The sequence below is a fragment of the Eptatretus burgeri genome, unplaced genomic scaffold (assembly GCF_056783735.1).
Source record: "Eptatretus burgeri isolate ZD-2024b unplaced genomic scaffold, Ebu_testis_v1 Ebu_testis_scaffold_61, whole genome shotgun sequence".
NCBI lineage: Eukaryota > Metazoa > Chordata > Myxini > Myxiniformes > Myxinidae > Eptatretus > Eptatretus burgeri.
In genome coordinates this window covers 105,001-122,375 of record NW_028222011.1, presented here as the reverse complement: position 1 = coordinate 122,375, position 17,375 = coordinate 105,001, and the positions used below count along the sequence as shown (strand labels likewise).

Sequence of the window (17,375 nt, the reverse complement as noted above, 5' to 3'; positions counted from 1 at the left end):
CCACGGTGTCCTTTTTGAAGAGTAGGTGAGCTATCGCTGGCACCATGAACAAATTACAAATTCCTGATAGAATCAGCAGAGGGTATTGCATCAGTTTCACAGCTGTACCCCCAGCCAATGATGCTACACAGACAGTAGAAGAAGCAGCTGTGTCTTGAGCTTGCTTTACCATAGCTTGTGTTTTTCCCCAAGTTGATGACGTGTTAATGTGGGGGTTTTGGGTGCTCCACGAATGTGCGTCGAGGAGCTTGGTGTGATGAGAATAAACCACCTGATCCACACACTTGTGGGGGTAATTCATGAGTCTATGGATACGATAACCCTGGAAGTTTGACATTGAGAGTGTTGTCGTGATTTTTCCACTCTCATCAACAGTGTGGGTATTCCATATTCTAGTCCTCACTGAGTAACTCCAAGATTTTGAGAGATCAAGAGGTGAGGGACAGATTATAAACTCTAAATTTCATTGGCCATGACGATTACCATGGATATCCTGGGGGTCAATATGAACGGTAAGATTAAAAACGATGATTGGGAGGTGAAAGGTTCAACAAAGGTCATTAAAAACCACTTGGGTTATTCGAAGGACAGCATCCAGGAATTATACTTTTCTTATCGAACAAGTGTGTTTTCATCACTTTACATTGAGACCAATTTACCTGAATTTGTGTCAGAGTTTAAACACCTGTGTTAAATAATTTAAAACAACATCAATCCCTGGAGAGTGAGATTAAAATTCAGTTTATACCCTCAACTATCAATCTGAAATTGCAAAATCTAGTTATCACCTTTACTCATACTGTTTATCGAAACACATTTCAACACCCAAATTACTCCCAACCCCTAGTTTGTTGTTGTTGTTGGTTGTTGTTGTTGCTTTAACTGAAAATTGTATTGCAGTATAAACATAAAACTGTTATTTCCGACCTTCATGCCTTCTTTTCCATCTGGACCTGGCAGTCCCAGCTCACCCGGTGGGCCAGGAGGGCCAGGGTGACCCCGCTCTCCCATGGGTCCAGTCTGGCCTGTTGAACACGTCCCATCGTCTCCCAACACGTCCCATCCCAAAAAGCAATGAGAAAAAACAAAACTTACAAAAAATACAATTACAACTCTAAAACTGTCATTTAATTAACATAATGATAACACTGATCACAAATAACACCTGTGATCAAGTCCAATTATATTGTCACATCAACACTTCACTCCAACAATTATACACATGCGTACACAATGACCCGCACACACACAGTTGTAAATTTACACACATTTAATGTGCACACATACATCGAAACAACTGTGTAAACACACACACACACACACACACACACACACACACACACACACACACACACACACACACACACACACACACACACACACACACACACACACACACACACACACACACACACACACACACACACACACACACACACACACACACACACACACCAAGGATTCAATTCCTGCCACTCATTAATTCTTCCACTCTTGTGGATAAAAGGACAATGATACATGTGAAGAGTGAAAGGAAGCAGACTTCCCATGTCCTCAGAAGGATGTTGTGAGTGCTGCATCTAATATCTCGAAGATTCACCAATTGTGAAATCACACAGAACACACTCATATATCATCGTCTATCAATGGGAAATAAATCATTCCATCACTGTCTGTGGCATGAAGGCTTCCAGAAAAATATATTATTGATGAACTTGCTCTTGTCTTTACCTGAGGTCCAATGACTCCTGGAGGACCAGGTGGCCCAGTTTTTCCTTGAAATCCCTGAAGGAAAGAAAAGAGAAAACAATTGTACACCTTATGGTTCCATTGGTGTTGGTTGGTTCCATTAAACCAAGAAGAGAACGGGAAACAAGTTGGTTCCATTAAAAGTTACACTCATTTTAAAACACACTGAAGCTTCGTTACGTATGTGAATGCGATGCAAATTCCACTCCGATCCTGAGATCTCTGCACAAATAAATAAACAAATAAACCAATGTCACCCGCAGCGTGACCCGTATCTTGCCAAAAGGTGACCACGTGTGACTTCTTTAAGGTCACACTGAGGTGAACAGAGCTGCAATCCACCAGGAGCGACTCCTTGAGGAATATCAGCCTACGAGAGATTCCGATGAGAATCGTTCTACAGAGTCACCATGAAAAATATGCTTTTGCCTCATAACGTCACCAAATGACGTCATAATGTCTCAAGCTTGACATATCTAGAAAGCACTCATCGAGGTGTTCAATTTGAGGTACTACACGATATGGTTCCGAAAACTTGAAAATTTGACCTTGGGGTCAAATATGTTTGACCTTAGGCGCTAACCATGAAGGTCAAGGCCAATCGCCACCAAAAATTAATCAGCTGAGCGCCAGATCATGAACTATATTCCCATGAAGTTTGAAGACGATCCGATCAAATTTACTCAAAAAATAAGGGTTTCGTCGACTCCCCTGATTTGCGACAAAGTGACCTTGACCTTTGACCTTGACCTTCAAAATTTTATGCGCTGAAAGGGACCTCTATCGGCCTCTGATATGCGAAGTTACAAAAATTTCCAATGATAACTGTGCTCTGCAGAATTTTTTATACGTGATTACAGACAAAAAAAAAAAAAAAACATACAAGCTGACTAACATATCTTGCAAAACTTCGTTTTGGCAAGATAATAAAAAATTTAAGCAACAAAACCAACCCAAACTGCCTTCCAAGAACTGCTCCCTCCAAAGAACTCCCAACTCTCTGAATTATGAACCCTCCGAACTCGACAACTCTGCAAACACTCACACTCTGAGGCTCTGAGTGGGGCGGGGCTGACGCGCTGATCGTCCTGATTGGACAGGGACCTCCATGGATCCGCCTTTTCTGGGCGGGGTTATGGTCGAGCCGGGAAAACCCCGCCCCCTCTACGCCTGTCTGTTCCCCTCTTGCTGGAGAAACGACGATGTGTTGGAATTCAGACCAATTCGAGGACGTCGAATCAAGCACACAAGGACCTTGCCTCGTATGCTACGGCCGCGAGGCGAGGGCGCAAGCGCTGAAAGACACTGTGGCCGCAAGTGGAGGAGATCTGGAGATTTAAATAACCTCACTATAAAACAAGTCTGAAGACGACGATGGTTCACGAGCGGTATTTGACGATGCAGATTGTTTCAGAAGTCAAGGATGAGATAGAGTGATAATTTTTGACCAAGTTATAATTAATTATAGTGGCCTTCCATCAACAGCTGCAAAGTGTCGAAAACCCGGTTTCGTTCAACAACTTTCAAAATTTGACCTTTGCAAAACCTTTAAAGGTCACAAAACAATGTTGTGGACATTAAAATAAGGAAACAGGATACGTGCTATAGCTTATTGGAGTTAGTTCGTCAAAGAAGGTCGAAAACATGGTTCGATTCCAACAACTTTGAAAATTTAACCTTTGTGGCCTTTGAAGGTCAAAGGTCAAGGATTATGACCTTTGGTGCAAAACTTCCTCTGGATCATTCCAGGAACAATATAACGTCATATAGGCTATATGGGATTTTGCACTCCTCGGATTATCCATACTTTGATGAAATCAGCGTAAAAACAAACTTGGAGGGGCACCGCGGGCAAGGTGTTCGAGATAGATCAAAATGGTTTGAATAATTTAGGTGGGGAATGAGCTCAGGATTATGCATAAAAATACTGTCATTCTCGCTCTCAAAGTTTGGGCGATCGAATGATTTTTACATCAAAATTCGCAGTTTTCTAAGTTTTTGACCTTGTGACCTCGACCTTGGGACGAAAATGAAAAATCGGACAAGGACAAGTTTTCTGTAATTCATTTTGCTATTCAAATACCGAAGAACCCATTGCATTCAGTCAATTCCCTCCTCTCCCCGCCACACTTTCCCCCTCCCCTCCCCCTCTCACCCCTATCACTCTATCATCCCTATCCCTCACTATCCCACCCCTATTCTTCTCTCTCCAACCTTCTTCCTCCTCTATCCTTCCCCTCCCCCCTCTCACCTCCATCCACTCTCACCTCCCTCCTCGCCTTTATCCTTCACATCCCTCCTTTCCCTCGTCCCCTCCCTCCTCTCCCTCTTCCCCCTCTCCCTTTTATCTTGAATATTCCCATCAGCGAAGCGACAGGTAGTATTTGCTGGTAAACAAGTAAACAAACACGAATTAATCTTTAAACTTTACATTTTCACACTTTCCTCAATTAAAAGAGGTTATGATTATCTATAAATTATTAAATGAGTCAGGTGGTCATGAGAATTCAAGTCCCTGACCCTCAGTGATGGGTAATGTTGTTAAACGTGATCTTTATGATCCATCCATGAAGACCACACTCTGTACAGAGAGAGCATCAGTGCTGCTACAGCAGTTACCTGGGTTACTGGACACAATCCTGGACAGGTGACCACTCTGACACAGGATACTCAAACGGCTCAATCACCCCAGCAAGCTGGTATCACTTTGCCAACCTCAGAAGGATGACAAGCTGAGTCAACCCCACCTGGTATTAATTCAACAGTAAAGTGGGATTTGAACTGAGGACCCATGTAAACCAAGCCCATCACCCCAACCATTAAACCAACACCAGGTATACTTTTATATTTTATCGGTACAAACACACCCATCCCGTGACAATGGTTTCATAACAGTTCTTACAGCAGGTCAAAAGGTCGAGGTCACAGCTTGAGGTTAAAATTTCGTGAAAAATGAATTTGGGTCAAACTTTGACCTTGAACTTGTGACTTCCATCCATCGAGCAAAATTAATTAGTTTCCTGGTAAACTCTCACTAACTCTGCTTTACAAACAGCCGACTGGTTTAGTGGTAACTAAGTTCACCCTTTACATCTTTAAATATATTATTGAACATAATTTGGCCTAAAATAAGGTTGTTACAGGACGAGCTATAAACTCCCAACCTGGTGATGCACAGGGAAGGTGTTGCATCAGTGAGCATACCTTCCTCTGAAAGCAAAGGGAAGTATCTTGTCTTCTCATCCAGTGATTCCTCGAGGACGTCAAAGATGCCACTGCAGTCCTCAAGAACAGGCCATTGTGTGCCGGTGCAGAGGCCCATAATCACAAGTAAATCTTCATCTGATTTGTTGTAAACGAGATGAAAGAGGAATGAAGTGATGAGGTATAAAATGATGTCATACATGTACAAGAGGGAGGGAGGGTAACATGTCATGCATGGGATTTCCATTCACAATTCAATTCCGGCTCCGCTCCAGATATCGTGACATTCACTAAATCAATGAGTTCCTGTGTTAGTACACAGCACGGATCAGTACGGGAAACACAAGTTCTCGGTACGGAGTGAACGTCACGTACCGGGTCTCGGGTGAACCGACCATGGACCCGCGGTCTTCCGGAGAACCTCCCGGGGATCCCGAGGTGTTCGCTCTGAGATCTCGGGTCATGGTGGACCGCACGTGGTGTCGGGTGAAGGACGGTACGCTGTGGTAACCGAGTGAAGAGCGCGAGCTGTTTGGGGAAAAAGCGAACAGAGAGATCGCGGTGTCTGATTGGTTCCCGCCACATCACGTGTCCATGATTTAAAATAAATACAAAGATTGAACGTTTCGTTTTAACGGATTGTTTGTGTTTCAGATTGTGTTGTGAAAGTGGAAAATCGAGTCCGAGTTCGTCGATGATTATTCCCTCGATACGAATCAACGTTCTTTATTTTCTGTTTTTGTCTTTATCGACAATCTTCCCTCCATAACGGAGTTATATGTGGGTATGTGGGTATGTAGGTGGGTATGTATCACCTACTCCTCCGGGAGGATTTGACCGAGGAAGCTGAAACTTTCAGGGATTAATGAGGGAACCCCGACATTGTGTCTGTGCAAGTTCCGATTGATTCCATCAACTTTTGAGGAAAAAGTTAATTCAGGACCCTTCGGGACCCCCATTCATGATGATAGGAGGAAAACCACGGGGTGACCTTCCCGGGTCAGATTTCGCTCACGTGTGTCCGAGTGGTGCTCAGGTTTCGTTCACCAGACGACGGTTTCCTTGGGTTAACCTGAGGCTGTCACTTCGGGTGGGTGCCTGGAATGTCCTTTCCATAAGAGAGATGATCACCTGTCTCTGTTCTGGCGGACAAGCCCGAAATGGCGGGCGAGCTTGAAATGAAATGGCGGGCGAGCCCAAAATGGCGGACGAGCCCGAAATGGCGGACGAGCCCAAAATGGCAGGCGAGCACGAAATGGCGGACGAGCTCGAAATGGCGGACGAGCTCGAAATGGCGGACGAGCTCGAAATGGCGAGCGAGCACGAAATGGCGGACGAGCTCAAAATGGCGGACAATCACGAAATGGCGGACGAGCTCAAAATGGCGGACGAGTCTGAAATGGTGGACGAGCTCGAAATGAAGGGCGAGCCCAAAATGGCGGACAAGCACGAAATGGCGGACGAGCTCGAAATTAAATGACGGATGAGCTCGAAATGGCGGGCGAGCACGAAAAGCTAAACAGCTTGGAGGGAAGTGTGCATACTTCTCGAGTAGCCTCCCAACCTTTACTTCGAATTTAAAGATGCATTTATAAATTTGACTGACTTCTAACTGATTAATAATCGCCCTTCTCTCCAGATCAAACTGAATACTTTGACCATGTAATCATGGAGAATCACAGCTTGACTTCTTCGTCGAGCAGGTGATTCGCTTTCCAGTGGAAATCTTTTGGTTTTTGGGTCACTTAGTGTGAGCAGAAACATATTTTGGAGGAAAGGAAGTTCATATTTTACAAGACATATTGAGTTTATATTGTAACATTAGGAAATCAAGACAAGAGGAAAAAGCCTTTTGGTCCATGATGCATGTGCCACACCATCGTGACAGCAATCTCACTGAACATCAGACACGTGGAGAATGGTTGAATTTGAAATATTTCGATGCTCCATGGGATCAACCACAATCTCTTAGAAGGCTGAATGGTTCTGTTTTCTTCCGAGTAGCCCTCTCCACTCACCAGAAGGTTATTTTTTTCTGTACGACAATACGACCCACCCCCCCCCCACCTCCCCTCCCACTCTATCTCAACCCCAACACACACTCCTCGTCCTCATACATTTCTCTTGAAGATGAGCACTTTCTCAAACTCCGAAATCTCAAAATACACTACATCCTGTATAATTGGACAGATGATATCTGCGATTTGGCCTCCAAAGCCCACTGCTGCCTTGTGATTCTGAGAAAGGGGAGGTCCTTTGTCAAGTATCATGGTATGAAAGGCTTTCAATGATCTGTCATGAAAAGAGCTCCAAACTACACAGAACTGCTGTCGCTTCCAACATTCCCCTCATTTAAACCATTAAAACCTTCTCTCTATACCAGAGGGATTGATGGTCTTGAAATATTTCTCCAGCTCTGTTGTGCTCCAATTACCTCCGCCACCGAAGGTGAATGGAGGTTATGTTTTCACCACTGTCTGTGTTTTTGTCAGTTTGTCTGTCTGTGAACAGGATATCTCAAAGGTTGTGGACAGATTTGGAGAAAATTTGGTGGAGAGGTTGGATGTGTGACAAGGATGAAATGATTCGATATTGGTGAAGATCGGGATCTCGACACTTCAATGTTTATTCGTGATTCTTTCCCATTGAGAGCTCGGGCCAAAATCGATATACAGCAGGATATCTCAAAAGGTTATGGATGAATGAAGCCGGAACTTGGTGGACAGGTTGCGTGTGTGATAAAGACTAATCAATTCAATTTTTGTGAAGATCCGGATCCGGAGTGTGGGCATGAGACCCCGAGTGTGGACACAAGACCGAGTGTGGACACGAGACCCCGAGTGTGGGCAAGAGACCCCAAGTGTGGGCACGAGACCGCGAGAGTGGGCACGAGACCCCAGGTGTTTACACGAGACCCCGAGTGTGGGCACGAGACCCCGAGTGTGGGCACGAGACCCCGAGTGTGCACATGAGACCCCGAGTGTGGGCACGAGACCCTGAGTGTGCACATGAGACCTCGAGTGTGGGCACGAGACCCCAGTCAGGAATTTCTCGTTACCTGTGCCACCGAACGTGGACGTCCGTTCGGTATTCACCTGTTTGTTTGTCTTTTTGTGTGTGAGCAGGATATCTTAAAACGGTGAGCATGGATTCCGATGAAACTTGGTGTGGACAGGTTGGGTGTGCGACAAGGACGAACTGATCCGATTTTGGTGAAGATCCGGATTCGGATCCGAGAATATTTTTTAATTTTTCAAGTAATTTTTCACATTGAAAGGTGGGGCCAAGACGATGTTCAGTAAGTACTGTACATCGTGATATCTCAAAGGGAAATGGCGTCATTCGGCGTGTCTTCACCGTCCTCTGTGTGATCCACCTGCAGGGACCACAGTGTCACGTGATACTCCAGTAAACCCTTAAAACGACAAACTGAACATGCTTAACATGACATTCCACATTACGCCTGCACCAGAAACACCAGGTGGGTTGATCATAGGTGGATCAACAACACCAGGTGGGCTGATCATCGATGGATCAACACCATGTGGGTTGATCATAGGTGGATCAACACCTGGTGGGTTGATCATCGGTGGATCAATAACACCAAGTGGGTTGATCATAGGTGGATCAATACCAGGTGGGTTGATCATAGGTGCATCAATAAAACCAGGTGGGTTGATCATAGGAGGATCAATAACACCAGGTGGGTTGATCATAGGTGGATCAATAACACCAGGTGGGTTGATCATAGGTGGATCAATAACACCAGGTGGGTTGATCATAGGTGGATCAATAACACCATGTGTGTTGATCATAGGTGGATCAATAACACCAAGTGTGTTGATTATAGGTGGATCAATAACATCAGGTGGAACAGGGGCACTGCCTCAGTGCCACAACTGCACTTACAGAAAAATGATGCAACCAGCAGGTACAGGTTGCACACCTTACATCAACATGAAGGAAATATTTCTTGCCATAATTTACCATATTCCAAATTCTAACGGTAATCAATATTAATGAAATGAGACACTGCTTTGCAGCCAAACAAATAGGATGGGACACCGCACTGTACTCGAACCTGGAGGTCTCTTTCTTTTTTTTCTTTTGTCTGTCTGTCTGTCTGTCTGTCTGTCTGTCTGTCTGTCTGTCTGTCTGTCTGTCTGTCTGTCTGTCTGTCTGTCTGTCTGTCTGTCTGTCTGTCTGTCTGTCTGTCTGTCTGTCTGTCTGTCTGTCTGTCTGTCTGTCTGTCTCATCACTTCAGTTTCCTTTCTGATTTAAAATGCATGAATCAACCTAAAATGTTTTTTAATAATTGGTTCTTCATCTGTTTTGGTAAAAAAAACTTTCTACCTTTATAAATACCCTCTTGTTTGTTCAAATATATTTTGTTTGCTTGCTGTGAAAAACAGTTAAGTGTTGTGCTGACGCCTTTGTCTCATTGGTGAGACAACTTTTTATACTTTTGTAAGAAAAGAATATAAATCTCTCGGTCTGTCTCGGTCTGTCTCGGTCTGTCTCTCTGTCTCTCTGTCTCTCTGTCTCTCTGTCTCTCTGTCTCTCTGTCTCTCTGTCTCTCTGTCTCTCTGTCTCTCTGTCTCTCTGTCTCTCTGTCTCTCTGTCTCTCTGTCTCTCTGTCTCTCTGTCTCTCTCTCTCTCTCTCTCTCTGTCTCTCTCTCTCTCTCTCTCTGTGTCTGTCTCTCTCTCTCTCTCTGTCTCTCTCTCTCTCTGTGTCTCTCTCTTTGTCTCTCTCTCTCTCTTTGTCTCTCTTTGTCTCTCTCTCTCTCTCTCTCTCTCTCTCTCTCTCTGTCTCTCTCTGTCTCTCTCTGTCTCTCTCTGTCTCTCTCTGTCTCTCTCTGTCTCTCTCTGTCTCTCTCTGTCTCTCTCTGTCTCTCTCTGTCTCTCTCTGTCTCTCTCTGTCTCTCTCTGTCTCTCTCTGTCTCTCTCTGTCTCTCTCTGTCTCTCTCTGTCTCTCTCTGTCTCTCTCTGTCTCTCTCTGTCTCTCTCTGTCTCTCTCTGTCTCTCTCTGTCTCTCTCTGTCTCTCTCTGTCTCTCTCTGTCTCTCTCTGTCTCTCTCTTAGTTCTTTGTGATTAGACGGTGTCGTGTGTCCTAATAATCAGAATCGAATCAAATCCTGCCATTTAAAGTGTTCCAGAGTTCTGATAAACATCACCAAGACGTTCGAGAGTGAATTGTTTCCATCCAATTCGGGTTTAGACCCCACTACAACGGGTCTGCGGGTTTTCACAAACAAATTGTTTTCACAAACAAACTAACAGTCGAATGTACATTGAAGGTAAACAAGGATGTGGTTTATTGACGGAGAGACATTCCTGTGTACCCGTTACTCACCGCACACACCTTCCTCACCGGCAAATTTGAACCCACCTCTCACCAACAATAATGGAGTCTCACCTTCACAGGTGCAGAGAGAACACAGAACGGCGAGCAAGGGCGTCCACATCACCAGGGGGAAATCGGACCAAGTCTTCAACACACCGACCAGAGAGAGAGAGAGAGAGAAAGACAGACACAGAGAGAGAGAGACACAGAGAGAGAGAGAGACACAGGCACAGAGAGAGAGAGAGAGAGAGAGAGAGAGAGAGAGAGAGAGAGAGAGAGACAAAGACAGACAGAGACAGACAGAGAGAGACAGAGAGAGAGAGACAGACAGACAGAGACAAAGAGAGACAGAGACAGAGAGACAGAGACAGAGAGACATAGACAGAGAGGACGCCACAATAGGAGACGAGCCGAGGGAGTAAGACACACTCGGCGGATTGAAAAGCAGTTGAAGTGGACGTGGCAAGAAGTGGGCGTGGCTATAAGTGGGCGTGGCTATAGGTGGGCGTGGCTTCAAGTAGGCGTGGCTTTGACTCCCCCGGGGATGAAAACAAACCGACCCGACTTTTAACCCAAAACTCACTTTTAAATATTAAATGATTTTTTTTTTTTTTTTTTAAACCCATCATCTTTTGTGTTTTCCATGTAATGATCACGACATGCACGATGACCCGAGATCTCTCCGGTGAAGATCACAGAACGAACACCATGGAACCCACGAACGGCTCCGATGGAGGAAACGCGGTCAGTCCAGGAGGGGGGTGGGGGTGTTATGACATATTAGGTGATGGCCCCATTGGCCCATATTTGTACATTTGACTTTTTTAAACATTCATCAATTGCATTAACCAGGTGTCAGGATTCAAACCTTTGTCCTGGTTGCTTCAAATTGTGTTTCCAAGCTTTTGCCCTCGTTTTACAATTTGCTGTACGATGTGTTAAAATGTAATATCAACAAGCCAGCCATGGCCTTGCCACAGAGCAGCTTTTGCAGGCTGTTATGAATTCCAGTGGAGTGTCAACAAGTCTTGGAGATCTACAAAGGATTTGCTCCTGTTTATGAATATGTGCCGGCGCTTTCTCGCTGTCTGAAGCGTGAGAAAGGAGCTGTTTACTGATAATTCTCCCCGAGGGCCGCAGGGAGGGGGAAAAAGCCCACTTGCATCTTTGTTTCTTTCTTTGCTTGCTTTTCTCCGCCTAGGAATAGGTTTTATATCTGAAACTTTGGAGTGTAACCTTTAGTGTGGTACAGGTTCTGACTGCTGTGGTTGGTCCCTGTGCCACCTCCGCTTGTAAGTGTGCTGTGCAACTTCAATAAACCGTATATTCGAGAATCCTCAGTTGACTTCCCTCAATTCTTGGCCAGGATTGGTGAGGGTCATCATCACACTTGGTACTTCCAGTCTTACTCTACAGATGTGAAACTTGGATTCTGACCAGGGATCTGAGATGTAGACTGAAGTCCTTCGGTACCAGATCTCTTCGGAGAATCCAATGCTCTCACTGGTCAGACTTTGTATCCTATGAGAGGTTGCTGAGAGAGACTCAGATGAGATTTGTTTCCTGTATAGTCCATGTGCATCAGCTGTGGCTATCTGGACATGTGTCTCGTTTTCCTGACGCTGATCCTGCTCACCAGATTCTCTCAGCGAGGGAGCCTCGTGAGTGGAGGAGGCCGATGGGCCGACCACGATCCTCCTGGTTGCAGCAGGTTGGTCGGCATCTCAAGGAGATGGGGATGGGTGAGGCATCTGTCTGGGGGATGGCCAGACGGAGGCTCCTGGAATACCGGCGGAAAGTGGACGCAGCGACATGCTACTTCTGCGCATGTTCCCATACTGCGCATACTCGCTGTGACTCAGACAACTTGGGTAAAGGTTCAATAAAGGCTTTTGCAACATTCAAATCAATCTTTTTGCACAGAATAAAGAAGAAAAATAATCGACTACAATTCTTTTAATCATCTTAGGTTCACTTACTATCTCTCCTTCAGGTGATTGTACAGATAATAGTTGTTGTTGTGCTTTAGTTTTCCTCTCCAAAGAGAAGAAAAACTTTGATGAAGTGTCAAAAAGACTCAAATTTTTAATCTTAAGCCGCACTAAAGCCCCTTTAGCCCTTTCGTTAACAAGACTGTGAAGAAGCTCTTTTTTAGTTATAAATTCTTTACGTAATCCTTGATTTATGTTCAACTCAAGAGGATTTCTTTGCAATTCTAAAACCTCTTTTTCTAGAATCGTTATCCTTGAAAGACTATCCCGAGAGTGATGAAGTTTATACTGCTGACAAAAGATTTTGATGTGGATTTTTACAATATCCCACCATTGGAGCTTGCTATGAAAAGTATTTTTCCTTCCGTAAAGAGAAGTCCAAAAGATCCTAAAAGCATTGCAAAAAACAATATCTTCCAAAAGACTAACATTTAGAGCCCAATAGGCACTCCTACGTTGAAGATAGGGAAAAATTAATTTTAAAGAAACGAGGTGGTGATCCGAAAAGCCAGAGGGAGAAATTGCCGTAGACAATATAAAGTTCCGAAAATCATTATTAACATAAAATCTATCTAAGCGAGCGAACGATACCCTGTTATTGGAAATTTGACACCACGAATATTGTTTAACTTTGGGGTGCTGCAATCTCCAACCATCAACCAAATTATACTTTGCGAAAATGGTCGCAAACCCTTTTGCACTCTCAGGGTGAGGTTCTGAGCCATTACGGTCCAGAGCTGGCTCCAAGGTACAATTAAAATCACCAGCGAGGCACACGAGACCACTAAAATCAATCTGGGATAAACAATCATCAAGAATGGAAAAATATTCGTTTCTTTTTGCAGGATTACTTGGGACAGAAGCATTTAATAGTGTGATTTTATAGCCTCCATTAGAAAAAAAATCACAAAAGCCAAATGACCTCGCATGAATTCGTGAAAAACAATTTGGTCCGATGAAAGACTTGATCGAAACCAGAAAGCAACTCCTGCACTGCAGCAATCAAAGGAACTGAAAAACCAAGAACCCCTTATTGTGGTTTGCCACTCTGCAGAACAAGTCGGTCCACAACGCACATCCTGAAGAAGAGCTACATCAATATGCTTTTGATCAAGTAACAGTCGAACATGTGTTTTACGTATAGGGGCGCGGCCCCCATTCATGTTTAAACAAGCAAGAGACAGAACCATTTTAGTATTTTATAGGTGGGTACTGGTTACTGAAGTTCTTTCCTTGCCAGAGTTACATATTTCCTCAATCTGTGTACGTGGGATTCATTGGCGCCATAGGCTGCCGGATTTTTAGTAATAAGGGATGCGGTAAGCATAAATTTATCGAGTTCCGGAAAGAAATCGGTTAGTTTAATTTTTTCCGAAAGGTGTTGTGGAGGAACTTGATCACCTTCGCAGGAGCAGGGGCATTTAAGCCCTTGTGGTCTTGTGAATCTCCAGCTGCACCATCCAACTCAGAAGAATCTGATATTGAACAAGTATCATCGGAATCACACGACTCGTGTTCAAATTCAGCTTCCTTTTTCTTTACAGATATAGCAGACATTGGAAATGGTTTCACGAAAAAGGAATCCTCAGGAAGCAGATTTCCTTCTAACTTTTCAGGTGTCTGCTTCAAAGTCACTGAGGTAATGGGTGTGGCTGTAGATGTGACAGGCAGTTCTATGGTACTCGGTGCAATTACAGTTTGGTGAGATTGTTCTGTGGTGTTAGGCACAACTATAGTTTGGACAAATGGCTCTGAGTTATTCGGCTCTACTGTAGTCTGAACTGCTGGTTCTGAGGTATTAGGCACGACTATGGTTTCAACAGTTGGTTCTTGGGTGTGAGACACAATCTCCGCATGAACATCCTGCTTCAGTGTATGACTACCTACTGTATGTCCAGAACAAGTTTCGTCTCCGCCTGGGACATCTACTGATGGTGTGTTTTGAAGCTCCATAGTCTCCTCGTCATCACATGTGAGAGGGCAGGCATAAACATCTGAAGGATTTTGGTTACTCTCTTTCCGATTGAGTGAAACCCTCTTCACAGCGACTGCTTCGGCGTATGAAGAAGGTTCGACTAAAACTGCACTTTGGTGCCTTCGTTTTCCTCGTGTCACCCAACCAGACTCATTTTTTCCATTTGTTTGATTTTCAGAGTTTTCCCCTGCCTCAGTAGACACCCCAGTGACCTCAGGTTCATTTACATTTTCAACTTTACTTGATTCTTTTTCAATGCCCCTTGGGCATTCATTTTTCATGTGACCATACTGTCCACATTTGTAACACACTAAAGTCTGTGATGTAGCAAAGATGCGGAAAGTAAACTTTTCATGTTCAATTTTTAACATCACGTCGAGCTCACGAATGTTTGGCTTTGGAATAATAAATAGTTGACGTCGAAAGGAAAGAATATGTTTTGTACTGTGGTCCTGAAAACGAACAGGAATGAAAGTTATTTTTGAAACAACAGTGCCATACTGTTCTAAAGCAGCCTTCACCTGCTCGTTTTTTATGAAGGGAGGAATATTTGACAGGAGTACCTTCATCGATGGAACATCGAGGGGTGATATGAAGAGGAATATATCCGGCTCCACAGTCAGTCCTGACTCCACAAGCTGCGGCACCATTTCCTCTTTAGCGACGAAGATAACAACACGCTGATTCATTCTCGATGCAGCTATTGCACGATGCATGCCGATTAATTTTCCGACACACAAAACAACTTTTTCAACTGAGATTTCGGGTGGTGGCGTACACGAAAACCCATTTTTCCGACTTAAAGACTCTAACAGCTCAACGGTCGCCATGATTTAGGTGCAATAACACTCGATGCCTCGGGGAAAAAAAAATATAATAATAATAATAATAATAATAATAATAATAATAATAATAAAAACCAATACACAAGCAACGCTGGCGAATGGAGGAAAATAATAATAATACTAATGATAATAATATGGACGCGGTCCAAGAATCGTTTAAAGGAGCCAAAGCGATGGCAAAAACTAACAAAACACGTCGGATGGAAACCAGGCCTCAAAACCGGGAGGGGTTCTGAGAAACCCGAACTCCACCTACCGTGCGCTCTCTTTCTCTCTCTCGCTCAATGGAAAAGAGAAAACAAGGAGAAAGGGGTCAAGAGAAAACGAAAACGAAAACATTTAGACGATGAGAAGAGGGAAAGGAGAAAGCAACACAGGCTCCGTGCGTACCGCCAGGAACTGAGCAATATGTCTTCGCGATTGCACGCACATGCCAAGCGAGCAACAGCTGTGCAGAGAGAGAGACAGAGAGACAGAGACAGAGAGAGAAAGAGAGAGACAGAGACACAGAGAGAGAGAGACACAGAGAGAGAGAGAGACAGAGACAGAGACAGAGAGAGAGACAGAGACAGAGACAGAGACAGAGACAGAGACAGAGACAGAGACAGAGACAGAGACAGAGACAGAGACAGAGACAGAGACAGAGACAGAGACAGAGACAGAGACAGAGACAGAGAGCCAGAGAGCCAGAGAGCCAGACAGAGAGAGACAGAGAGAGCCAGACAGAGAGAGACAGAGAGAGCCAGACAGAGAGAGACAGAGAGAGCCAGACAGAGAGAGACAGAGAGAGCCAGACAGAGAGAGACAGAGAGAGCCAGACAGAGAGACAGAGAGAGCCAGACAGAGAGAGACAGAGAGAGCCAGACAGAGAGAGACAGAGAGAGCCAGACAGAGAGAGACAGAGAGAGCCAGACAGAGAGAGCCAGACAGAGAGAGACAGACAGAGAGAGACAGAGAGAGCCAGACAGAGAGAGACAGAGAGAGCCAGACAGAGAGAGACAGAGAGAGCCAGACAGAGAGAGACAGAGAGAGCCAGACAGAGAGAGACAGAGAGAGCCAGACAGAGAGAGACAGAGAGCCAGACAGAGAGAGACAGAGAGCCAGACAGAGAGAGACAGAGAGCCAGAGAGAGACAGACAGAGAGCCAGAGAGAGACAGACAGAGAGCCAGAGAGAGACAGAGAGCCAGAGAGAGACAGAGAGCCAGAGAGAGACAGAGAGCCAGAGAGAGACAGAGAGCCAGAGAGAGACAGAGAGCCAGAGAGAGACAGAGAGCCAGAGAGAGACAGAGAGCCAGAGAGAGACAGAGAGCCAGAGAGAGACAGAGAGACACAGAGATAGCCAGAGAGACACAGAGACAGCCAGAGAGACACAGAGACAGCCAGAGAGACACAGAGACAGCCAGAGAGATACACAGACACACAGACACACAGACACACAGACACACAGAGACACAGACACAGAGACACAGAGACACAGAGACACAGAGACACAGAGACACAGACAGAGACAGAGACACAGACAGAGACACAGACAGAGACACAGACAGAGACACAGACAGAGACACAGACAGAGACACACAGAGACACAGACAGAGACACAGACAGAGACACAGACAGAGACACAGACAGAGACACAGACAGAGACACAGACAGAGACACAGACAGAGACACAGACAGAGACACAGACAGAGACACAGACAGAGACACAGACAGAGACACAGACACAGACAGAGACACAGACAGAGACACAGACAGAGACACAGACAGAGACACAGACAGAGACACAGACAGAGACACAGACACAGAGACACAGACACAGAGACACAGACACAGAGACACAGACACAGAGACACAGACACAGAGACACAGACACAGAGACACAGACACAGAGACACAGACACAGAGACACAGACACAGAGACACAGACACAGAGACACAGACACAGAGACACAGACACAGAGACACAGACACAGAGACACAGACACAGAGACACAGACACAGAGACACAGACACAGAGACACAGACACAGAGACACAGACACAGAGACACAGACACAGAGACACAGACACAGAGACACAGACACAGAGACACAGACACAGAGACACAGACACAGAGACACAGACACAGAGACACAGACACAGAGACACAGACACAGAGACAGAGACACAGAGACAGAGACACAGACACAGAGACACAGACACAGAGACACAGACACAGAGACACAGACACAGAGACACAGACACAGAGACACAGACAGACACAGACA

General features: G+C 45.0%; 1 protein-coding gene across 7 annotated transcripts in view; it reads right to left on the bottom strand.

Annotated features, from left to right (window-relative positions):
• Positions 1–684: 684 nt before the first annotated feature.
• LOC147007648 (uncharacterized) overlaps positions 685–17,375 on the bottom strand; it is a 20,025-nt gene continuing 3,334 nt past the window's right edge. Inside the window, exons 2-6 of one of the 7 annotated variants that reach the window (XR_015054043.1) lie at positions 10,370–10,442; positions 5,329–5,481; positions 4,914–5,091; positions 1,732–1,785; positions 685–1,025 (exon numbers count right to left, since the gene is read on the bottom strand). Coding sequence is in view for 4 of the 7 variants with exons in the window: in XM_085866716.1 (XP_085722842.1) it covers positions 13,645–14,918 (1,274 nt within the window). In the remaining 3 variants the exon portion in view is untranslated. Of the gene's footprint in view, positions 1,026–1,731; positions 1,786–2,006; positions 2,120–2,163; positions 2,873–4,913; positions 5,092–5,328; positions 5,482–10,369; positions 10,443–12,195; positions 14,919–17,375 lie in introns of those variants that run through there. The other 6 variants (XR_015054042.1, XM_085866719.1, XM_085866718.1 and 3 more) reach the window with 6 other exon arrangements.